We start from the raw sequence: 25,516 nt of genomic DNA on the forward strand, positions 1-25,516 counted from the left end.
GTACTTGAGATTTTTATACCATAAGAAACATGGCTAGTTTGGGATGAAAGACACAGGGAAAGGATGAGATGGAATGAAGCCTTTGAACTCCCATAGAGGAAGAAACAAGCTGATAAACTATTCAGCTGCAAACTCGTAATATTTTATGGAGGACAAAGAAGAATTCTGAAGGTGAAGAATTAGAAGTTAGAATTTCAGTCTCACAGGGCTGAGTTTCAGATAACAGAAAATTGTTTCCAGTTCTTGAAATCTAATACTATTTGCCCACTTGGATGTCAAAATTTCTTATGACCAGTGATGTTTTCCTTCCAAATTGTTGCACCTAGATTAATAAAGATCAGTAACCCATGTCTTATATCTGTCCCATTACTGTTTCTTGGAAGCATAAAACCTATTCCCCAATTTCATAGGTCCACAGATAGAAATTTTACCTCTGGATGGATCATATCCTGATTCTCACCCATACTTATTAAATTATTTAGATGCTATAATTTGGGACATTTGAGCTAATGATATTTAGATGAGATTTTGAACTATGGATTGGTGATGTAACAGTTTAAGACTTTTTGGAATGCTGGGATGGGGTGAATACATTTTGTTTGTGTGATATACTTGAGTTTGGAGGTGCAGAGAACAGAATATAATAGGCAGACTGTGTCTCCCTAAAGGTATCCCTGTTCTAATTCTTGGAACCAGTGAATATGCTACCTTACATCGTAAAGGGACTTTGCAGATGTGATTAACATCAGGGTCTTGAGATGGGGAAATTATCCTGAACTATCCATGTGGGGTCAGTGTGATTACTTGAGTTCTTCTAAGTGAAAGAAATTAACAAGAGAGTAACAGAAAGAATGTGATAGAGGAAGGAAAAGTCAGAGTGATATAATTGCCAGTTGGAAGGAGGCTATGAGCCAGGGAATGCAGGCAGCCACTGAAAGCTGGAAGAGGCAAGAAAAAGATTGTCCACTTAAGTCTCCAGAAAGAATGCAACCCTGCCCATGTCTTGCTTTTACTCCAATAAGGCCCATTTTGGATTTCTATACTATAAGATAATAAATGTTGTTTTTTGCCTCTAGGTTTGCAGTAAATTTTACAGCAGCCCTAGGAAGCTATTTTACAGTCATCATAGATTAGATCCCTCCTAAAGGCAGGAGAGTAGGTTGCTAAAGCCAACTTGGAGGGCCACTAATTGCAGTGGCCATTGTATTATAATTTGGATGGATTCTAGAGCTGCACATGGGTTTTCTCTAGTTGTAGCAAGCTGGAGCTGTTCTTCATTGCAGTGTGCAGGCTTTTCATTGCGGTGGCTTCTGTTGTTGCTGAGCACTGGCTCTTGGGCACACAGGCTTCTGTAGTTGTGAAGCACTAGCTGAGTTGCCCTGTGGCACATGGAATCTTCCTGGACCAGGGACCAAACCTGTGTCCCCTGCATTGGCAGGTGGATTCTTAGCCCCTGGACCATCAGGGAAGTCCTAGAGCTTTTCTTATTTGGGCCTCTATCCAAAGTGGGCTGATTTTCAAGCACACATGAACTTAAGTAAAACATATAAATTAGAAATATGTTGTCTCTAGAATGTAAAAAGGTCCAAAAGATGTTGGAGCCGTTGAAATGTTGTGGTATCATTAGTTGTTTCTTTACCATGTGAGTGATAGAAAAGTTTTAGACCAACCAAATCCTTCTGAGAAATTTAACTTAGGTATGGGGTGGGGGTGGGGGAGTCCTTGGGGGCACAGACAGTAAAGAGTCTGCCTGTAATGCAGGAGTCCTGAGTTCAATCCCCAGGTCAGGAAGATCCCCTGGAGAAGGGACTGAAACCCACTCCAGTATTCCTGCCTGGAGAATTCCATGGACAGAGGAGTCTGGTGGGGTACAGTCCATGGAGTTGCAAAGAGTTGGACACAGCTGAGTGACTAAACACTTTCACTTTCACCAGGTCTTGAGCTTTGTGTGGGGGCAATGGCACATCCCTTCGTGTGAGCTTTTGAGAACGTTTCTGTCTTGAATGAGTGTGTGGAACAAATCACCCTGGAGGAGGATATCCTCAATGTAATATAATACCTATGATCCTAGGGGAAGTTGGATGTGGTTAATATTTTGCCAGCAAAGATTGTGGCCAGTGGTAGAGCTGTTGAAGTATCCATTAGCAACCAGTCAGAGCTGTATTGTGCCTTTTCCAGTGAGAGTGTGTGAAAGTGAAAGTCACATAGTCCTGTCTGACTCTTTGTGACCCCATGGCCTATACAGTCCATGGAATTCTCTAGACCAGAATACTGGAGTGGGTAGCCTTTCCCTTCTCCAGGGAATCTTCCCAACTCAGGGATTGAACTCAGGCCTCCTGCATTGTAGGCAGATTCTTTACCAGCTGAGCCACAAGGAGGCAAACTATAGGCGAGGGCCTGCTTAAAGACGTACTGAGCAGAAGATATTAGCCAAATCTATGACTGCTAAGTATTTTCCAGTAGATCCTTGGACAGAGTCAGTCATTTTACTGACACTGAGTATGGAAGCTGTAATGTGTGGAACTGTGCATTATCTGTTCCCAAACCTTACCAGTTGGTTAGATGTCATGACTGATGTAGGCATGCAAGCATCAACAGAGTATGAAAGATTTTATTACTCAAATAATAAGGCCTTTTTGAAAGAATGGGACAGGTTCCCAAATACCTGAAAAATGGCCATCCAGTATATGGAGGGATGATTAGCTTGAGTTTTTATTGTGAGTTGTGGAGGGCGGGGTGGTGGTATATGGTGAAGATTACCCCTCATTGACCTGACTTGCATGGTTTGAAACTTCCACTTAGGGCCATGAGAGGGAGCATGCACCTTTCTTACCAGTTTGCCCAGGAAACGGAGATAGGGACGGAAGCCCACCAGCATCAAACATCAGAAACGGACTCAGACTTTTGATTACACCTGGGTAATTGAGAGAGAAACCAAGTTAGTAAGTAGAAGTACAGAGGATTACTGAATCACAAAACTATTTGGATATATCACTTTAAATCATGAAGATGAATTTTTCTAAAACAGAATGAGCAGAGACTCTGGAACCAACCTTGACACATTATCTTAAACTAACTAACTTTGTTTTCTCAGCAGTAAAATGAGACAGACAGTGATACATTCACTTAAAGCTTTAAATGGAAGTTTCCATAACTTTAAACTAAAGAGCATTCCTGAATTGTTGCAAGGTCCTCAAGAAATATTTTCAGCATACAAGATTGAATGAGAAAGCAACCAAACATCATAAAAATAATGCAAAAGATACAATCAAATGTTAGTATCATCATGCTAATGTTAATACATGTTGTGTGACACATATAGTGTGTTTAACCCATTGATGTTTTTGTAGGTTTTAAAGAGGAGGAGAAATCATACAAAGTTTTTAACTGGTTTCTGCCTGAAGACTGTAATGAAGAATTTAAGAGATCTTTTCATTCCTTTATGGAGAAAACTTTTGTGGGCAGGTAATTTTTTTAATTATTCAAACTAAATAGTCACAGTTCAGTTCAGTTCAGTTGCTCAGTCGTGTCTCACTCTTTGTGACCCCATGGACTGCAGTACGCCAGGCTTCCCTGTCCATCACCAACTCCTGGAGCTTTCTCAAACTCATGGCCATGGAGTCAGTGATGCCATCCAACCACCTCATCCTCTGTTGTGCCCTTCTCCCCGAACCTTCAATCATTCCTGGCATCAGGGTCTTCTCAAATGAGTCAGTTCTTCGCATCAGGTGGCCAAAATATTGGAGTTTCAACTTCAGCATCTGTCCTTCCAATGAATATTCAGGACTGATTTCCTTTAGGATGAACTGGTTGGATCTCCTTGTAGTCCAAGGGACTGTCAAGAGTCTTCTCTAATGCTACAGTTCAAAAGCATCAGTTCTTTGGCGCTCAGCTTTCTTTATAGTCCAACTCTCACATCCATACATGATTATTGGAAACACCATAGCTTTCACTAGATGGACCTTTGTTGGCAAAGTAATGTCCCTGATTTTTAAAGAGTCACAATTTTGGTAATATAAGTGAATGGATAGATGCTGAGAGTACATATGTGATAAAGGATGGTTGGATGGATGGACAGAGGGATGGAGATATGGATGAATGATAGTGATATTTAGGTAAATAGGTGTTTCACAGTACATCACCCATTCCAGCCACTCAAGGCTTTTCCTTGCTCTGTCCTTTCTTCTACTATAAGCATGAAGGTATTACACACACACACACACACACACACACACACACACACACACACGCACACACGCACACATGCACACACACTCCTGTAGCAAGTAGGAGGTAGATAGTTTCTTCTGGGATTTCCTTACAATACTTCACTTACAATCTTTGTCTATAATTTCCCCAACACAGAAGTATATGTATCTCAACCTCTCACTGTTGGTAGGGACATTAAAGACACCTTTTTATTTATTTTTTCATTTTCTCCTCATATGTTTTTATTAACGGAGAAGACTTTTAAACAGTGCTTTTGTAGAAGTTGAGCATCTGGCCATGTAAAGTCCTTTTAAAAAAGCAGTCAACCTTGTGCAAAATAAGATGTGAAGCTGACTCCTTTTGCTTCATCTGACATGAAAAGGAACATATAACTCCTTACTCTTAATGTTAAAGGGGAAAGACAGAAATCCATGCCTATCTTGGGTAATTACAGAGGACTCATCCCCTATTTTTTTCTTGAAAATCTATTTACTAATCAAGGTATTGCTCAAATCTGACTATTTCCATAAAACCTCTTTTCCTCACTCAGACTGGATGACCATGGTCCCTCTGGTATGTGCGTTAATCGCTCAGTCATGTCTGCTTTTTGCGACCCCATGCACTGTAGCCCACCAGGTTCTTCTATCCATGGGATTTTCTAGGCAAGAATACTCGAGTGGGTTGCCATCTCCTTCTCCAGGGGATTTTCCTGATTGAACCTGGGTCTCCTGCATTGCAGGCAGATTCTTTACTATCTGAGCCACCAGGGAAGCCCTCTGGTATAGGTCTGATCTAATCTACTCAACTGATACTTAGTTTATATCATCTTGTGGTGTTATTTATATATTTTAAATATATGCTTTGTCTATTTCTCCCTACTTTAATATTTTGAAAACAGATATAAGTAAACAGGCATTCTTGATATTTTTCCTATTTGTTAACTTAATATTAATTATGACTAATGAATTACATTCTAGGAATTTTTATAACATTACTGTGGTCCACTGGAGAAGGGAATGGCAAACCACTTCAGTATTCTTGCCTTGAGAACCCCATGACCAGTATGAAAAGACGAAATGATAGGATACTGAAAGAGGAATTCCCCAAGTCAGTAGGTGCCCAATATGCTACTGGAGATCAGTGGAGAAATAACTCCAGAAAGAATGAAGGGATGGAGCCAAAGCAAAAACAATACCCAGTTGTGGATGGGACTGGTGATAGAAGCAAGGTCCGATGCTGTAAAGAGCAATATTGCATAGGAACCTGGAATGTCAGGTCCATGAATCAAGGCAAATTGGAAGTAGTCAAACAGGAGATGGCAAGAGTGAACGTCAACATTCTAGGAATCAGTGAACTAAAATGGACTGGAATGGGTGAATTTAACTCAGATGACCATTATATCTACTACTGTGGGCAGGAATCCCTCAGAAGAAATGGAGTAGCCATCATGGTCAACAAAAGAGTCTGAAATGCAGTACTTGGATGCAATCTCAAAAACGACAGAATGATCTCTCTTCGTTTCCAAGGCAAATCATTCAATATCACAGTAATCCAAGTCTATGCCCCAACGAGTAACACTGAAGAAGCTGAAGTTGAATGGTTCTGTGAAGACCTACAAGACCTTTTAGAACTAACACCCAAAAAAGATGTCCTTTTCATTATAGGGGACTGGAATGCAAAAGGAGGAAGTCAAGAAACACCTGGAGTAACAGGCAAATTTGGCCTTGGAATATGGAATGAAGCAGGGCAAAGGCTAATAGAGTTTTGCCAAGAGAACACACTGGTCATAGCAAACACCCTCTTCCAACAACACAAGAGAAGACTCTACACATGGACATCACCAGATGGTCAACACCAAAGTCAAACTGATTACATTCTTTGCAGCCAAAGATGCAGAAGCTCTATACAGTAAGCAAAAACAAGACTGGGAGCTGACTGTGGCTCAGACCACAAACTCCTTATTGCCAAATTCAGACTTAAATTGAAAAAAGTGGGAAAAACCACTAGACCATTCAGGTATGACCTAAATCAAATCCCTTATGATTATACAGTGGAAGTGAGAAATAGATTTAAGGGACTAGATTTGATAGATAGAGTGCCTGATGAACTATGGAATGAGGTTCGTGACATTGTACGGGAGACAGGGATTAAGACAATCGCCATGGAAAAGAAATGCAAAAAAGCAAAATGGCTGTCTGGGGAGGGCTTACAAATAGCTGTGAAAAGAAGAGAAGTGAAAAGCAAAGGAGAAAAGGAAAGATATAAGCATCTGAATGCAGAGTTTCAAAGAATAGCAAGAAGAGATAAGAAAGCCTTCCTCAGCAATCAATGCAAAGAAATAGAGGAAAACAACAGAATGGGAAAGACTAGTGATCTCTTCAAGAAAATTAGAGATACCAAGGGAATATTTCATGCAAAGATGGGCTCAATAAAAGACAGAAATGGTATGGACCTAACAGAAGCAGAAGATATTAAGAAGAGGTGGCAAGAATACACAGAAGAACTATACAAAAAGAACTTCACGACCAAGATAATCACGATGGTGTGATCACTCACCTAGAGCCAGACATCCTGGAAAGTGAAGTCAAGTGGGCCTTAGAAAGCATCACTATGAACACAGCTAGTGGAGGTGATGAAATTCCAGTGGAGCTATTTCAAATCCTGAAAGATGATGCTGTGAAAGTGCTGCACTCAATATGCCAGCAAATTTGGAAAACTCAGCAGTGGCCACAGGACTGGAAAAGGTCAGTTTTCATTCCAATCCCAAAGAAAGGCAATGCCAAAGCCTGCTCAAACTACCACACAATTGCACTCATCTCACACGCTAGTAAAATAATTCTCAAAATTCTCCAAGCCAGGCTTCAGCAATACGTGAACCATGAACTTCCAGATGTTCAAGCTGGTTTTAGAAAAGGCAGAGGAACCTGAGATCAAATTGCCAACATCTGCTGGATCATGGAAAAAGCAAGAGAATTCCAGAAAAACATCTATTTCTGCTTTATTGACTATGCCAAAGCCTTTGACTGTGTGGATCACAATAAACCGTGGAAAATTCTGAAAGAGATGGGCATACCAGACCACCTAACCTGCCTCTTGAGAAACCTGTATGCAGTTCAGGAAGCAACAGTTAGAACTGGACGTGGAACAACAGACTGGTTCCAAATAGGAAAAGGAGTACGTCAAGGCTGTGTATTATCACCCTGCTTATTTAACTTCTATGCAGAGTACATCATGAGAAACGCTGGACTGGATGAAGCACAAGCTGGAATCAAGATTGCTGGGAGAAATATCAATAACCTCAGATATGCAGATGACACCACCCTTATGGCAGAAAGTGAAGAACTAAAAAGCCTCTTGATGAAAGTGAAAGAGGAGAGTGAAAAAGTTGGCTTAAATCTCAACTTTCAGAAAATGAAGATCATGGCATCTGGTCCCATCACTTCATGACAAATAGATGGGGAAACAGTGGAAACAGTGTCAGACTTTATTTTTGGGGGCTCCAAAATCACTGCAGATGGTTACTGCAGCCATGAAATTAAAAGATGCTTACTCCTTGGAAGAAAAGTCATGACCAACCTAGATAGCATATTCAAAAGCAGAGACATTACTTTGCCAACAAAGGTCCGTCTAGTCAAGGCTATGGTTTTTCCAATAGTCATGTATGGATGTGAGAGTTGGACTGTGAAGAAAGCTGAGTGCCAAAGAATTGATGCTTTTGAACTGTGGTGTTGGAGAAAACTCTTGAGAGTCCCTTAAATTGCAAGGAGATCCAACCAGTCCATTCTAAAAGAGATCAGTCCTGGGTGTTCATTGGAAGGACTGATGCTAAAGCTGAAACTCCAATACTTTGGCCACCTCATGCGAATAGTTGACTCATTGGAAAAGACTCTGATGCTGGGAGGGATTGAGGGCAAGAGGAGAAGGGGACGACAGAGGATGAGATGGCTGGATGGCATCACCGACTCGATGGACATGAATTTGAATAAACTCCTGGAGTTGGTGATAGATAGGGAGGCTTGGCATGCTGCTATTCATGGGGTTGCAAAGAGTCAGACACGACTGAGCGACTGAACTTCACTGAACTGAAGCTTTTCTTCTCTGGATCCGTTAGCCTGCAGTGCAGTGGAAAGGCTAATCATGTGTTTCAAAATCAGACTTTTCCCCTTTGTTTAGTGTGGACATAGAAAGATAGTTTCCATTTTTAACTGAGATTTTGGGTTCTAGTATGATCCGATAACCTATTGGATGAGGAAATCTGTCATATGCGAATACATAGTGATTTTAAAAAATAGTCTGTATTGTCAATATTTATGGGATTTGTCATCAAGTGATTCCCACAGTTTTGCTGAGTAAACAAAGAAACCACTCATCAAGGTTCAGTATGTAAGTAAAGTTTAAGGAGAGTATCACAGAATTCATCAAGCAGAAAGAGACCTGTGAGGCCTGCTATGGTCAAAGAAGCCTCCCAGAACAGAAGTCCCAAGGATGGGAATTCCTTTTCCATTAACATAATTCATCTATGCCCAACGACTTCTGGAATTACTGTCTGAGAAGTGTTGTGGAGAGTGCTAGGGATTCGTAGCAGTGAGAAAAGGGAGTGGGGGACGGAAGGGAACACTCTCAAGAACAGAACGTCTGCCTGGACTGCCTGAAGGAATGTTTGTATGGACAGTGGTGGAGTAGGGTGGCTGCTGCTGGGTGTGGGCTTACTTTCCTGGAATATTTTCTTTGTAGCCCAAGATTTTTCAATTCAAGTTTTTAAATTTTGGCTGCACTGGGTCTTTGCTGCATTGTGAGAGCTTTTCTGTAGCTGTGGCATGAAGGCTTAGTTGCTCCACAGCATGTGAGCTCTTAGTTCCCTGACCAGGGATCAAACCCAAGTCCCCTGCACTGGAAGGCAGATTTCTAACCACTGGACCGCCAGGGAATTCCCAAGATCCTTTTTTAAAAATTGAAATATAGTTCATTTACAGTGTTTCAGGTGAACAGCAAAGTGATTCAGTTCATATATATACACACATATATATCTGTGTGTATATATATATATGTATGTATAAGTAAGTAAGTGAAGTCACTCAGTCGTGTCCAACTCTTTGCGACCCCATGGACTGTAGCCTACCAGGCTCCTCTGTCCATGGGATTTTCCAGGCAATAGTACTGGAGTGGATTGCCATTTCCTTCTCCAGTGGATCTTCCTGACCCAGGGATCGAACTTGAGTCTCCTGCATTGTAGACAGACGTTTTACCATCTGAGCCCTACACACTTTTATAGGTTTCCCCAGTGGCTCAGTGGTAAAGAATCTGCCTGTAATGCAGGAGTTGCAGGAGACTTGGGTTCAGTCCTGGGTTGGGAAAGCTCCCCTGGAGGAGGGCACGGCAACCCACTCCAGTATTCTTGCCTGGAGAATCCCATGAACAGGGGAGCCTAGCCAGCTATAGTCATAGGGTCACAAAGATTCAGACATGACTGAAATGACTTAGCATGCATGCACACACACACACACACACATACACACACACACACACGTATTATTTTTCAGATTATTTTCCCTTATAAGTTATTACAAGATATTGAATATAGTTCCCTGCGCTCTACAGTAGATCTTTGTTGGTTATCTATTTTACATATCGTAGTGTGCATATGGGAGAAGAAAATGACAACCTACTCCAGTATTCTTGTCTGGAGAATCCCATGGATAGAGGAGCTACAGTCTAGTCCATAGAGTTGCAGAGTCGGACATGACTGAAGCAACGTAGCGAGCAAGCGAGTGTGTATATGTTAATCCCAAATTCCCAATTTATCCCTTCTCCACTTTCCCTTTTGGTAGCCATGTTTGTTTTCTATGTCTGTGAGTCTACTTCTGGTTTATAAATAGGCTCATTTGCATTATTTTCTAAGATTCCATATATAAGTGATGTCATATGGTATTTGTCTTTCTCTCTCTGACTTCATTTAGTGTGATAATCTCAAGTTCCATACATGTAGCTGCAAATGACATGATTTCATTCTTTTTTTTTTACAGCTGAGTAATATTCCACTGTATATGTATACCATATCTTCTTTATCCATTCATCTGTTGATGGACCAAGGTTCTTTTATATATTGTGATGTAAACACTTTCAACAAATATTTATCATTTATTTATTCTTCTTGCAGATGCAGATTTGAACACTTTTTAAATATTATGAAACTACTAGGGCACCACTGCAGTCATTTGCTAAGGAGAAATGATGTCATGAATTCTTTAAAGGATGAGAACTTCGACCTGGTGATTGTGGAAATGTTTGACTACTGTCCTTTCTTGGTTGCTGAGAAGCTTGGGAAGCCATTTGTGGCCGTTCTCCCTTCCCCACTGGGCGCTGTGGACTTTGGGCTGCCAAGTCCTCTGTCTTATGTGCCAGTATTCTATTCCTTGTTAACTGACCAGATGGACTTCTGGGGCCGAGTAAAGAATTTCCTGATGTTCTTTGAGTTCTTCAAGAAGCAGTGGAAAATCCAGTCTGCGTATGATGACACCATCAAGGAGCATTTCCTGGATGACTCTAGGCCAGTTTTGTCTCATCTGCTAACAAAAGCAGAGCTGTGGTTTGTTAACTCTGACTTTGCCTTTGATTTTGCTCGGCCCCTGCTTCCCAACACTGTGTGTATTGGAGGTTTAATGTCCAAACCTGTTAAACCAGTACCACAGGTAAGTAAATGCTGAGGGTGAGGATTCATGCAGAAGTCCTCAGTGCAGAGCTGGTGGCCACCCTGTCACTGGGATCTTGGGAGTGCGTAAGGTGAGGCAAGTGAGGCTCCAGGGGACCCTTCGAAAGGAAAGACTCACTTTCAGTATCATGAAAGTACAGACTGACCTCCTTAAATACTATATCCAAAGTCTTTTCTCTTGCCTCACCTTAGTCCTGGTGCTGGTAGAAAAAGGCTTTCAGTAACTTGAAGTTTCCATTTTAATTCTGTGCTCTTATTTTCTGTAAGCATGTAGTGAGCATCTGTCAGATGCAAGAATCATGAAGGGGATGAATTACTCACATGGAAACACAAAACAGCATGACGATGGAGGTGGTGTGTGGGACTGATAGTGAGAGTGCAGGCTTTATCACCAGCATACTGAGGCAGTAGCGCCCTAATTCTGCCTATACCTCCTGATTTGATTGATGTGGGGTCAAGCCTGGAAAGTGTAAGTTATAAAAGCTGCCCAATCAGTTTGGCTGCATCGACTCAGAACCACTGCTGTAGAAGTTTTCAAAATGGAGGGGAGTTAAGATCAGATGGTAAAGAATTTGCTTGCAATGCAGGAGACCCAGGTTCAATCGCTAGAGAAGGGAATGGTAACCTGCTCCAGTATTCTTGCCTGGAAAATTCCATGGACAGAAGAGCCTGTCAGGCTGCAGTTCCTGGGGTCACAAAGAATCAGGCATGACTGAGTGACTAACACTTTAAGATGAGTGCGTTGCTTGTCATCTAACAGCACAGGCTTGCAATTTTATGGAATTTATCTTATATAATCTCTTGCCACCTAGAAGGAGGTGTGATGACCTCCATTTTAATTTTTTTTTTTAAATTTTTAAAAATTTGAATATTTGTTTATTTATGTGGCTGAGTCTGGTCTTAGTTGCAACATGCAGGATCTTCGCTGCATCATGTGGGATCTTTCTTTGTGGCACAGACTCTCTAGTTGTAGCACACAGGCTCCAAAGCACTCAGGATCAGTAGTTGCAGAGTGTGGGTTAGTTGCTCTGCGGCATGTGGAATCTTAGTTCCCTGACCAGGAGTTGAACCCATGTCCCCTGCATTGCAAGGCAGATTCTTAACTGCTGGACCACCAGGGAAGTCCCATGACCTCCATCTTTATAAAGAAGGGGACAGGCCTCTGGTGGTATAAGTGGCTGTCCCACTTTCATTCATTTTAAAGCCAGAGAGAGTCCTGATTTGGCCTGGGCCTTTTAGGAATGAAGCTATCTATCCATCCCCTACTGAACTTGCATCAGGTGAGCAGGAAGAGTTGGGGAATGATGCTTGGGCTATGTGGGTTTTGAGTTGGCAGAAGAATTTTTTAGAAATGAATCTGGGAGGGAAGATGTTCCCAGGTAGAGAGAATAGGAGGCCCAAAGTGTGAAGATGAAGTGAGATGTCTCTGGATTCCCTGATGACTCCAGCTGGACCAGAAAGAAGAAAATGCAGTTGCACAAAGATGCCCAGGCCAGACTGCAGGAAGTTTTCACTGGATAGGTGGGTGGATCAGCCCTGGCCACAAGACTGCGGAAGGGAATTTTTAAGCAGGAGTGTGATGGGAGGAAGGATTGTGAGATAACAGTAACTTTTTCAAAAATGTTTCTCCTTCGCATTTTCCAGTTTTTATATAATGATTTTACATTGCTTTTTAATTATAATGGATTGACAAAACTGTTGTCAAAGTGGTCCTCTGAAGCAGTAAATCAGGCAATGTTATGCTAAATGAAATCAGCCCAATAGGGTGAAGGTCTAAGAGCTGGATGAGATGGATGAGGTGGTTGGATGGCATCACCAAGTCAATGAACATGTGTTTGAGAAAACTCTGGGAGATGGTGAAGGACAGGGAAGGCTGGTGTGCTGCAGTCCATGGGGTCAAAAAGAGTTGGGCACAACTGAGAGACTGAACAATAACAACTAGGATCTGGGATTGGGGGAGTCACAAGAAATCCAGAGAGAGTCAGGGTCCAAATAAATATTTGGAAGAATTGACAAAAACGTGTTAAAACCAAGATTACAGCATTAGATCAGAACAGTTTTTTAGAACTGCCTCGGGGATTTGAAGAAAAGAACTGCTGAGGTCTGAGACTTGGTGCAGCATTGCTACTTTAAAAAAATCTTCCCATGTGAATATAATGTGCAGTCATGTGGGTGAACTACTGAGACAGGAGATAAACTGCAAAGATCAGTGACTAAGAACATCATGGGATATCAGAGGAGTGCACACTACATGGTGGATGGGGTATGGGGGCCAGTCACCTCCCCATTCTGCCTCCATTTCTTCTCAGCTTCTCCATCTACCCTCCAGATAGCCCACCTCCCTCTGCTGGACACTGACTCCCTATGAGGTTCTTCCTTACATTCCACTTCTGGTCTGGCTTTGGAAAACACCCAAGTGGCTATATCTTCATGGACCTACAATGAGTAGAGTGTCTATGATTGCCTTGACAGTAGGGTCAAGGTTTCAAAAATGAAAGATGTTCCTACCAACACAGTGGGCATGAGCACAACTGAGAGTGCTGAGCTGTCTCAGGACAGTGAACTCCACGAAGGACAGGACAGTGTGTTCAGTGAATAACCAACTTCATTTCATGACCATCTAGTCTTTTGTGAATATTTTTCTCCTCTTTCCTTCCTTATTTCTCTCTAGGAATTTGAGAATTTCATCACCAAATTTGGAGACTCTGGTTTTGTCCTTGTAAGCCTGGGGTCCATGGTGAGTTTCATTCGGTCCCAGGAGGTTCTCAAAGAGATGAATGCTGCCTTTGCTCATCTCCCTCAAGGGGTGATATGGAAGTATAATCCTTCTCGTTGGCCCAAAGACATCAAATTGGCCCCAAATGTGAAAATTGTGCACTGGCTTCCTCAGAATGACCTTCTGGGTAAGGACTGCCCAGGATTGCTTTTTTCTTCTCATTTACATGTCTTGGGGATCATTGGGCTTCTGATCTCTAGCTGGATTATTTCATCAGCACAGGGTAAGTCTTTCGATGACAGGAATGGAGGAGCGAGCTGGAGCCCTTGGGGAATCAGGCTATAATGAGCTCAGATGCCAAAACAGCTATCTGCCCTTCATTTTCTATCTCAGACCTCATGTCTGAAACCACTGAAGTCACGTTCACCTACTGCCTTTGGTCTTGAACAAGATCACCACAAAATAATCCTAAGCAATCTGTGAATGCTGAGAACACATACCAGGAGATACACTGCCACTGTCTTCAGTGGCTTCAAGAGCACCTGTTCACTTATGTTCCCTTACACATTCACATACATACACACACACATATAGATATATCTTCCTTAGCTACTAAGGGGTAAGCAATTCATAGATTCACAACATTGATGCCAATATACCTGAGTCCCAAGCTGAGCAACCTCCTAGCCAGTTACTTGACACATTGAGTCTCTGATACCAGAGAATTTCCTCACCCCCAACAGGGTATCTCTATGGCTAGCACTGCTTCTTAGAGACCCCTCACTGCCATAGCCACTGACTGGATCAGAGGCTTATAACCAAGTAATCTGTAGAATTTAAAAAAACCATATTCTTATTTCTATGTCTGCAAACGTATTTCTTTATATCTTGGGTGTGGGACATGATTCTCATTTGAAAAAAGAAATGAGGAGGCTCTGATGCACATCCCAGTAGACCAGCACAGGCTGAGATGAACTCTTCATTATCATTAATCATTTTAGTTATTGCTACATAAAGATGGGATACAAAGGCTAGAACTGCAAATACTGATGGGCAGAGTCCAGTCTCTTATCTCAAGGAGCTTCTTATATATTTAAAGAGCACAACACATACTGTATAAGTTTTATGAGTGTTATATGACTTGTGATGTCAATGAATGTGATGTCAAGGAATTTATAGGAGAGGGCTATTATTTGGTGAGTGAGAGAGGTTTTCTCAAGGAAAAGAAGCAAAACAAAGATAGACATAGGGAAACATAAAGAGAAAACAGATGAGAGAAGAAGAGACTTGAGGGGATAGAGAGAAGAATAGATGGAATTTTGGATGGATGGATGGATGGAGATAGTTGCCTTGATTAGCACTAGTGCTATTCTCTATAGAATTCCCTGGGTTCTGAGTCTTCCCCCAGTTATGACCGAGTTAAGGAGTCTCTACAAAGGCAAGATTTGAAATCCTTGAATGTGTAGCAAGCAAAATCGTCTTTATAGTGGCTCCAACACCCCTTGAGTTCCCACTGGTATCTTCTGCCTTTTCTGCTTTCCTTGTTGTCCTGAAAACTTTCATCCTGAGATGTCCCGTTCTCTTTCTTATTTACAACAGGGCACCCTCGCATCCGCCTCTTTGTCAGCCATGGCGGGATGAATAGTATCATGGAGGCCATCCAACATGGTGTGCCCGTGGTGGGGATTCCCCTCTTTGGAGACCAACATGAAAACCTGCTCCGAGTTAAAGCCAAAAAGTTTGGTGTCTCTATCCAATTAAAGCAGATCAAGGCTGAGACACTGGCTCTGAAGATGAAGCAAGTCATAGAGGATAAGAGGTGTGCAGTTCTCTGGGCTTGTGGTTGCTTATGATGAGGGAAGACATAAACCATGATGGGCACCATGTGGGTCTTTTTGCAGTAAAAGCGGAAACTTCCAGGACATGAAATCATATGTGTATGATGCTAATAGCTGACTTATTTCCTCTGAGAAATAAGGCAATTTAGGTTAGATGTTGGTTTTCTACCTTCTAGCTGTGAGGAACTGGAACTATTGACACAGTCTGTCTTTGAGAAGTCTTCTATTTTGGAGGTGTTTGTAGTAGAATTCCAACAGAGGCAGGAGGTTGCCTTTCTATTCCCGATATCCCACACTGTTCCCCACCTCAGGCCCCTTGCCTGTGCTGCTCCCTAGAACACTCCTTTCCTTCTCTTCACAAGACTGGCTCCTTCATGACACTGAGGTCTCATCCCAATGTCAACTGCCTCAGAGAGACCTTTCTCTGATAGTCTCAAAGCTTCCTCTCTTTTCCACCCCAATCGTAACACATTATTTTTTTCTTGATGTATCTCAAAATCTGTGATCACCTCATTTCTTTATGTTTTAATTAATTGTCTGTCCCTACATGAAGGGCTTCCCAGGTGGTGGTAGTGGAAAAGAATCCACCTGCCAATGCAGGAGATAGAAGAGATGTGGGTTCGATCCCTAGGTCGGGAAGATCCTCTGGAGGAGGGCATGGCAACCCACTCAAGTATTCCTGCCTGGAGAATTCCATGCACAGAGCAGCCTGCTGGGCTACAGTCCATGGGTTGCAAAGAGTCAGACACACCTGAAGTGACTTTCCATGCATGCATGCACCCTACACGAGAAGATAGAGAGTATCTTCCAGCATAACAGCATGAGTCTCTTGCTGTGTCCTCAGGGTCCAGCTCAGGGTCTGCATAAAGTAAGTCTGAATGGATTTCTGTTAAGTGAATCAATACAAAGGGATCCATTCATCTCTTAAGAAACTTTCCAACCAGTGCAATAATCTCATGTGTGAAGAGAAAGAAATATATATTTTCTTTCTTACAATAAAGACTGAAAAACTTACAGCTTCAGGGACACACACTTGAAGCATATCTCAAGACTTAGCATTACTGTACAACATTATGTAAGTAGTTAGATGACCGAATAATAACCACATTACATGTGATGCCAACCCCAGAAAAGTTGTTAAACTCTGGGGATCAGATAACCCAGAGACTGTATATATATTTGGTATCTCATGTGTTTAAAATGTTCATTTCGTAATGAGTGGATTTGTAAGTTTCATTATATTTTCAAAGACTTAGACCCAAATGTGCATGATCCATCAGCCCTATGAAGCAATCATCTGGGCTGGAATGGTCCACAGACATTGGACATCAGGGCTGGCCACAGAATTCATGTGCCCTTATGTGAAATGGAAATGTGGAGCCCCTTGTCATAATGTGTAAGGATTTTAAGAAGATGACAGCAGATAATTAAATCAAGCATGTCTGATTTAAAAGGGCTTCCTAGGTAGCTCAGTGGAGAAGGCAATGTCACCCGACTCCAGTACTCTTGCCTGGAAAATCCCATGGACGGAGGAGCCTGGTGGGCTGCAGTCCATGGGGTCGCTGAGAGTTGAACATGACTGAGCGACTTCACTTTCACTTTTCACTTTCATGCATTGAAGAAGGAAATGGCAACCCACTCCAGTGTTCTTGCCTGGAGAATCCCAGGGATGGGGGAGCCTGGTGGGCTTCCATCTATGGGGTCACACAGAGTCTGACACGACTGAAGTGACTTAGCAGCAGCAGCAGCAGGTGGCTCAGTGGTAAAGAATCTGCCTGCAATGTGGGAGACCCAGGTTCAATCCCAGGGAGACCCAGGTTAGATCCCTGGGTTGGAAAAAATCCTCTGGAGAAGGAAGTGGCAACCCACTCCAGTATTCTTGCAGGAAGTCCCATGGACAGAGAAGCCTGGCAGGCAGCAGTCCATGGGGTCACAAAGAGTCAGACCTGACAGTGAGTAAACAATAAGGTTGATTTAAGGGTGAAGCCCTCTGGAAATAGGCAGGCTTACAGCCCATGAAGCCAGTGCTGGTCAACATGATGCTTTGAAAGGGGCAGGGAAATGCAGGTGTCTTCCTGGGCTGTGGTTCTCAGAGTCATGTATTATCTAGCCCAGACACCAGCACAAAGTAGACACTCAATAAATATAATGGTTTCTGTAGTATATATCATGAACCTCCTGTGGGAGAAACTAGTCCTTATAGATGTAGTCACTTTTTTGTAGTTTAGCACTTCCAGCACCAAGCATGGATCTTTGCATGCATGTATCAGTTTGAAACTTTGAGACCCAACTAGACAATAGTAAGGCCAGGTCAACAACTTTTCCTTGAAAGGAAGTCTTTTGTGCCTATGGTAGAAAGTGTGTGTGCGCATGTGTGTGTGATACAAGGTCTCTAAGAATTCTGAGACCACTTGAGTTAACACCTCCCCTCTGTCTGTGTCAACAGGTACAAATCTGCCGCAGAGGCTGCCAGCATCATCAGACGCTCGCAGCCCCTGACCCCTGCCCAGCGGCTGGTGGGCTGGATCGACCACATCCTCCAGACAGGGGGTGCAGCCCACCTCAAGCCCCATGCCTTCCAGCAGCCGTGGTATGAGCAGTACCTACTGGACGTCCTCTTGTTCCTGCTGATGGTCACCCTGGGCACTGTGTGGCTCTGTGGGAAGCTACTGGGCCTAGTGGCCAGGTGGCTGTGTGGGGCCAAGAAGCTGAAGAAGGCCTGAGGCCAAATGGAGCCTACGAAGGTGGAGTGTTTGGGCAGACTCAGCATTTCTTGGCATCTCCAGCCAGTTTTGGCAACCGTGGTTCTCCACATCTTATCCACTTGCTATTTTGCTACAAATTCCTGCTCACTGGCTTCTTCTCATGACTGTAGTTCTTTACTGAGCCCTTGTAGCCTTGATTGCCAGTCAGCAAGGGCTGTTCTGTGATTCTGTCCCTAGGTAATTTGGATATGTGACCATCAGATCTGAAGCCTAGAAACTGCCTTCTGTATCACATTCTTTCTGGCACTGAGCCTGGACCATTTCAGTCTCCATTCCCTTGCATCTTCTCAGCCTCCTTCCCTCACGCCTCCTCCACCACTTGTCATGGAATAACCCCTAAGGCAGGTGCTTTGTTGTTTCTTTTGCTTTCTGTTTGCTTGTCCCAAAAACTCTTGTCAAAGCTCAGGAAGCCTATCCTGGGCACGAGCATTTGGGGCCAGACACACCCTTGCCTGTGTGCATGGTCTCTGCCTTGGTTTTTGCAGATCACTCCTTTGCAGTGGAGACTGAAGGTTACTCATGGGCTGAAGTGTCCCTGGTCTTTGCTTTTCATAGCTGTGAGCTATCTTCTCAACTTTCCTATTTAAAAAAAGAAGTCATGAGAAAGAAGATAATTTCTTTATAAACTAAGAAGAGCCTCTACATAGCTGAGCCTTTCTGTACCTGACATACTGTTGGAAATTGCGTTCAGTTCAGTTCAGTTGCTCAGTCATGTCCGACTCTTTGCGACCCCATGGACTGCAGCACATCAGGCTTCCCTGTCTGTCACCAACTCCTGGAGCTTGCTCAAACTCATGTCCATCGAGTCAGTGATGCCATCCAACCACCTCATCCTCTGTTGTGCTTTCTCCTCTTGCCCCCAGTCCTTCCCAGCATCAGGGTCTTTTCCGAAGAGTCAGCTCTTCACATCAGGTGGTCAAAGAAATGGAGCTTCAGCTTCAGCACCAATGAATATCTTTCCAGTGAATATTTAGGGTTGATTTCCTTTAGGATTGACTGGTTTGATTTCCTTCCTGTGCAAAGGATTCTCAAGAGCCTTCTCCAGCACCACAATTCAAAAGCATCAATTCTTTGGTGCTCAGCCTTTTTTATAGTCCAACTCTCACATCTGTACATGGCTACTGGAAAAACCATGACTATGCGGACGTTTGTTGGCAAAGTGATATCTCTGATCTGTAATATGCTGTCTAGATTTGTCATAACTTTCCTTCCAAGGAGCAAGTGTCTTTTAATTTCATGGCTGCTGTCACTGTCTGCAGTGATATTGGAGCCCCCCAAAATAAAATCTGCCAGTTTCCACTTTTCCCCATTCTATTTGCCATGAAATGATGGGACCAGATGCCATGATCTTACTTTTTTGAATGTTGAGTTTTAAGCCAGCTTTTTCACTCTCCTTTTTCACCCTCTTTTGAATTCCTCTTCACTTTCTGTCATTAGAGTAGCATCATCTGCACATCTCAGGTTGCTGGTATTTCTCCCAGTGATCTTGATAGTAATGGAAACCAGAAAAAAAAAAAAAGTGACTGGAACTGCTTAGGGTTTTCTTTTTTTTTTTTTCTTCTTGTTTTTCTCATGTAAAAGAAAGTGTAGTGGAATTCCTGGTGGTCCAGTGGTTAGGACTCTGAGCTTTCACTGCAGAGGGTGAGAATTCAGTCCCCAGTCAGGGAACTAAGATCCCACAAGCTGGTAGCATGGCTGAAAAAAACAAAACAAAACAGTGTAGTGTCGGTAGGCAGGCATCCAGAGCTAGTGCGGTAGTGCCATGATGTCATCAATAGTCCAGATTTCTTGTCTGATTGATCTGCCTTCCTTAATGAGTGGCTTCAGCCTTAAGGTCATCCTGATTTTCCAGGTAGTCATTTTGGATCCAGTCAGCACATGGAATTTTAGGCAAGAAAAGGGAAACTCAAGGAAAGGGAATAAAGCAGGTTCATGCTAGCTGAGTTAGTGTCTTCAAAGAGGTTTCCCAAAGAATTCCAGTTAAATCTCATTGAAAGACATGGGTCATGTGACCATTCCTAGCTACATAAATATTCTCCAGCTCTGACTGCAATGCTGGGTACACTACTACTCCAAGTAATTGGGGGATGAGGGGTGGCGAATAGGTGTTAGAAAGAAAAAAAAAAAGACAGTGGATAATGGAGGAAACTAGATCCTCGGTCACATGTGGAGGGCAGGGAAGGGCTGGATTGAATGTATGTTTCACCTGTGACCTGGTGACTTAGTGACCTCAGGGACAGCCTTAACTGCCTTTCTGGGTGAAACATTCAAAATAAGAATAGCAATCTTTTACCAATGTGACGTGTTATTCGTTCCAAGTTCTTTCATCTTCCTTTCTGCCATTTAATGGGACACCTGTGTCTAATCCATTCACCTGGAAAGAAACAGGAACCACAGGGGCAACCACAGAGGGAGAGGAGAGTCATTGTGTAAATTAAGACTATAGCAGTAAAACTTGTTGCCATCTCTTCCCTGATGCCTGCTCCAGCCAGGGTACATGGCTTAGAGAATGGATGGGCTGGTTTTAGCTCCCATTGGCCCCCTCTTGTGAGCATGAGTTTGCCAAGAATAATCTGCCCTACCACAGGGTGGTCCTGGCTGGTATACCCCTCCCACCCAGGGCAATTTCATGCTCATGCAGACAGAAGGCACTGGGATTTGCTAAGGAATTCCCTTGGGAAATTTTGTGGGTTTGTTTGATTTTTTTTTTGCCCCTAAGATCCAGGAAGGCTCCTTTCTCCATTTCAGGCTTTAAATTAGTTAATTATTTCTTTTTAATAAGTTCTTGAGTGAAAGTTCCAAATTTAGAGACACACACATCTGCCAGAGTGGATTTTAAACTAACTTCTTCAAATTTCATCTCAAGATAACAGTAAGTGATATCAACTAATAGTTGATAACTGGTGATTGAGTTCCCCTGGGTTTTATTTATTTTTTTCTGATTTAAAAATTCAAGATGAATTTTGAGGTATTTTTTGTGTTACACAAAGAAAGGAAGGTTCCACAAACAAGGCCTGTGAACCCTCCAGGTGGTGGGGCCACCTCCCTGACTATAGATCCCTGACTACAAGATCATTGAGAATGATGACACTGGGTGACAACTCTTGCTTTCTCATTTGTGTTACTGAGAGCTGAGCTTCATCTATCTTCTAATTGGTTTTATAGATGAGTAAGCCTAAAAAATATAACAGAAAAGAGTGCCATCACTCCTTCCCCTTTTTGTAGTTTATTCCATCTCATGGAATATTACTAAGCTAAAGCCTGCAGTTCCATATTCCTTTAGTGACCACTGATGAACTTGGCATCATCTCAGATGAGAGTTACTGTTGCTAGGAAACCAATTAGCAAGCAGTAGCAGAAAGCCTCAGTAGAACAGCCTAAGCCAGTGGCCTGCAAACTAGGCTACCTTCAGTATCATGCATGCATGAAAACTTCCCAAGGGCTTCATGACACAGAGTTTGCGGGTGATAAATTTCCACCTTTGTGTACTCTAGTTTTCTAAAACTGGTCTTCCTAACAAGGTGTTGTGTTTAGTTGACAGATCCTCTTTCTTACCACACTTTTCACAATTTCCTGACTTTTAATTTACAGAATAAATGGACACCTGTCACCCGCTCCCATTCTTCCCTTGGTGCATTGCCTGGGGGTGGAAAAGTAGAGGTGATTGGGCCAGAAAGTCCTTGTAACTCAGATGATTTGTAATTCTTTGTTTTAACAAAATCCGAAGATGAACTGTGATTTTTTTTCAGCTGACAGACCTTTAAAGACAATAACTTTTGGTAATAGATCGCTGTGAGAATGGCGTATTTATGTAGCACATTATTCTGAAGTCGTTCCAAGAATGGAGGGACATCATTTTCAAGACAGTTCATAACAAAACTCTTAGTGCTCCTGTTATTTATGTGAATAGTTTTTCAGTGTTTGCATAACTAATCTTTAGAACTAGGTAACACAGTATTGGGAATGTTGCATTTTTTTTTTTTTGAAACTTACCTGTGATGATACGCAGTTCTTCCAGTTAGAAACATACTGTATGGTAATATAATTCTTTGAGAGCAAAGTTATAAAATAGGAAACAACATTAATTTTATATTAAGTTTCACTCACCCTATAGTATCTATGTATATTTTATACTTTTATGACATACCTAAATTTTCCGTATTAAATAAATCATGCACTGTTATATATGAATTCTGAAGTATAAATGATTTATAACATGTTGATTTCGGGAGTACAGCACAGTGATTCAGTTATATATGTGTATTTTTGGATTCTTTTCTCCTACAGGTTATTACAAGATACTGAGTATAGTTCCCTGTGCTATACCGTAGGTCTGTTTTGGTTGTCTGTAGTGATGTGTATTGATGCCAGCCAACTAATTCAGCCCTCTCCTCCAACTTTTTCTCAGATTTTTAGGTATTTCTGGGTCATGCAGCTCAATTGTATTTTTAAATTGTAATCTCCCCCTCAAATTTCCAATATATTGGAAAAAATCCACATATAAGTGAACCCAGGCAGTTCAAGCCCGTGTTCAAAGGTCAACAGTATTTGTCTTTTGGACATTGGTCACAGCTCACAAAGAATACCATTAATATCCTTCCATTTGGCATAGAGGAAAATACATACTGTTTTCCAGGATTAATTTTGTGATCACAAAGTCAATTTACATATGCTGGCCTCTAGGGAGAAATTCAAGACCAGAGAAGACAGTCCTGGTAAATTCAAGCCATTCAAATGCAGGTGAAGTTTTCAGGTGAGTGGGGTCATAGAGAATGAATTAACCATTATAATGTGTGAATCACAAGTAAAATTTCCTGCACAAGCATTCTACTAAGAATGGGCTGAGTAAATTCAATTACCTATTTCAAACAGATCAAACAAGTTGAAGGTTCAGTGTTAATTTCTTGCAAAGTAGTCAGGACTCAGTGTTATCGTAACAATACATAGACACAAAAGAACTTTCTACCCCAACCTGGCTAATCCTTAGGTTGAGTGTCTTCAATAGGTAGGTATTGTCCAGAACTCAGCTGTATCCTCGTAACAGTGTAATGGTGCTTTATATTCACAAGGTATTGAGTACATGAGTTCAACAGTCTTACCTATGGGTTTCTTGTTAAATACTGTTGAAAATTTTGGCCTGTGTTTTCAACTATGTGGCCGGTTTTCAGAGTGCTTGCTGTAATCTGAACCAGGGCTGACTGGAAGTAAGTTTGGGCTTTTTTTCTTTTTCTGAATAGACAGTTGTCCCATGTTTTTGCGAGTCCCTTGGTGGAGTGCCTCTCTGTGCAGACAGCTGAGGCACTAGAGGGCGCTCTTCCCAACTTGCTGTGTGACTTGTGAGTTGTCTAAGCAGCTCACAGTCTGACCTTTTCCTGGGCATAGAACGGAGGAGACTGGTAGGCTGCAGTCCATGGGGCCGCGAAGAGTCACGACTGAGCGGCTTCTCTTTCATTTTTCACTTTTGTGCATTAGAGGACATGGCAACCTACTCCAGTGTTCTTGCCTGGAGAATCCCAGGTACGGGGGAACCTGGTGGGCTGCCGTCTATGGGGTCGCACAGAGCTGGACACGACTGAAGTGACTTAGCAGCAGCAGCAGCAGTAGGGTCCATGGGGTCGCTAAGAGTCAGACTCGATTGAGCGACTTCACTTTCAGTTTTCACTTTCCAGCATTGGAGAAGGAAATGACAACCCGCTCCGGTGTTCTTGTCTGGAGAATCCCAGGGATGGGGGAGCCTGGTGGGCTGCCGTCTATGGGGTTGCATAGAGTCGGACGCGACGGAAGTGACTTAGCAGCAGCAGCAACAACATTGATTTTTAGATACATAAATTAAGTTTTTGAAAGTTGAAAAAACAGCCCCTTCCTCATTGTAAGATATGTTTCCAATAAAATTTTATGTTTTGTTAGGTGATTATGTTTATGTAGCTTTGATCAAATGAATGCAAGTATTAAAAGAAAGTGATAATTTAGTAAAAATATTGGGTTCTTATAGGAACTATAAATATTAACTTGAATAATATTTATGATGTTCAAAGTTATGAGAGAATACTCAGTACAGTGCTTTCAGGCATAAAGATACATAGATTAGAATTAAATTCTCTGGAGAAAGTGGAACATAAAAACTCAAGAAGAAAATGGAACGACATAAAATTTCCCACTGAAAGTTGACAGCTCAGTATATTAAGAATGAATGATGGTATCAGTGCTGACATGCTGAGATTTTATAACTCACTGCATACATTTAACAGAATGATGCAACTGTTTATTGTTAAATGATACAATGACTAGAAATGGCATCCTATCCAGTTATTTAAACTTAGACATTTTGGATGTCAATTAAAAAAATTACTCTTACAAAGTATAAATTGGTTGAGAAGATCACTTTTTTTTGGTCAGTGGCTTTCACAAAAAGAGGATTGTTTTCCCGTCATAAGAAGTAGATGGGAGGGAAGCAGGCAACTGCTGGCAATGGTTCCATAGCTCTACAATGTCAGGAAGAACATGTTTATAATCCCCCTCATGGTTTCAAGATGGCTGCCCAGCTCCAAATATCATTCATGCCCATGTCCCAAGGAGGACAAAAACGGAGAAGGGGAAATATGAGCTAGTAAACATTTTCACAGAATTACCTTCCCTCCTCCTCTTACCAAGAGGCTTCTTTCCTCTTGCCTAGAATCTTGTCACTGAACCGGGCAAGACTGTAAGAGAAGCTATGAAAAATTTCTGCATTGGCAGCTGGTGAGGATTAACAGCTATAAGTGGGTGATGGGTTAAACAACCTGTAGTGTTTGATGCACGTGGCAAAGGGCCAAAAAACTCTCCCAAATGCTTGACTCATAGAAGATTAATTTTTTTGTGTTTTGAAATTTTGTCCTAGTCTGTATTTATCCAGTTCAGTTCCAGTTCAGTTGCTCAGTTGTGTCTGACTCTTTGCCACCCCATGAATCACAGCACACCAGGCCTCCCTGTCCATCACCAACTCCTGGAGTCGGTGATGCCATCCAGCCATCTCATCCTCTGTCATCCTCTTTTCCTCCTGCCCTCAATCCCTCCCTGCATCAGGGTCTTTTCCAATGAGTCAACTCTTTGCATGAGGTGGCCAAAGTATTAGAGTTGCAGCTTTAGCATCAGTCCTTCCAATGAACACCCAGGACTAATCTCTTTTAGAATGGACTGGTTGGATCTCCTTGCAGTCCAAGGGACTCTCAAGAGTCTTCTCCAGCACCACAGTTCGAAAGTATCAATTCTCGGCACTCAGCTTTCTTCACAGTCCAACTCT

At 42.3% G+C, this 25,516-nt stretch overlaps 1 protein-coding gene across 2 annotated transcripts in view; it reads left to right on the forward strand.

Annotated features, from left to right (window-relative positions):
* LOC101110177 (UDP-glucuronosyltransferase 3A1) overlaps positions 1 to 22,428 on the forward strand; it is a 29,720-nt gene extending 7,292 nt beyond the window's left edge. The window contains exons 2-7 of one of the 2 annotated variants that reach the window (XM_042233867.2): positions 3,095 to 3,274; positions 3,351 to 3,465; positions 10,367 to 10,898; positions 13,590 to 13,821; positions 15,234 to 15,453; positions 17,919 to 22,428. In XM_042233867.2, coding sequence (XP_042089801.1) covers positions 3,443 to 3,465; positions 10,367 to 10,898; positions 13,590 to 13,821; positions 15,234 to 15,453; positions 17,919 to 18,195 — 1,284 coding nt within the window. In that variant the 5' untranslated portion in view covers positions 3,095 to 3,274; positions 3,351 to 3,442 and the 3' untranslated portion in view covers positions 18,196 to 22,428. The remainder of the gene's footprint in view (positions 1 to 3,094; positions 3,275 to 3,350; positions 3,466 to 10,366; positions 10,899 to 13,589; positions 13,822 to 15,233; positions 15,454 to 17,918) is intronic. The other variant, XM_004017049.5, reaches the window with a different exon arrangement.
* The last annotated feature ends 3,088 nt before the right edge of the window (positions 22,429 to 25,516 follow it).

This window comes from Ovis aries, chromosome 16 (assembly GCF_016772045.2).
Source record: "Ovis aries strain OAR_USU_Benz2616 breed Rambouillet chromosome 16, ARS-UI_Ramb_v3.0, whole genome shotgun sequence".
Taxonomy (NCBI): domain Eukaryota; kingdom Metazoa; phylum Chordata; class Mammalia; order Artiodactyla; family Bovidae; genus Ovis; species Ovis aries.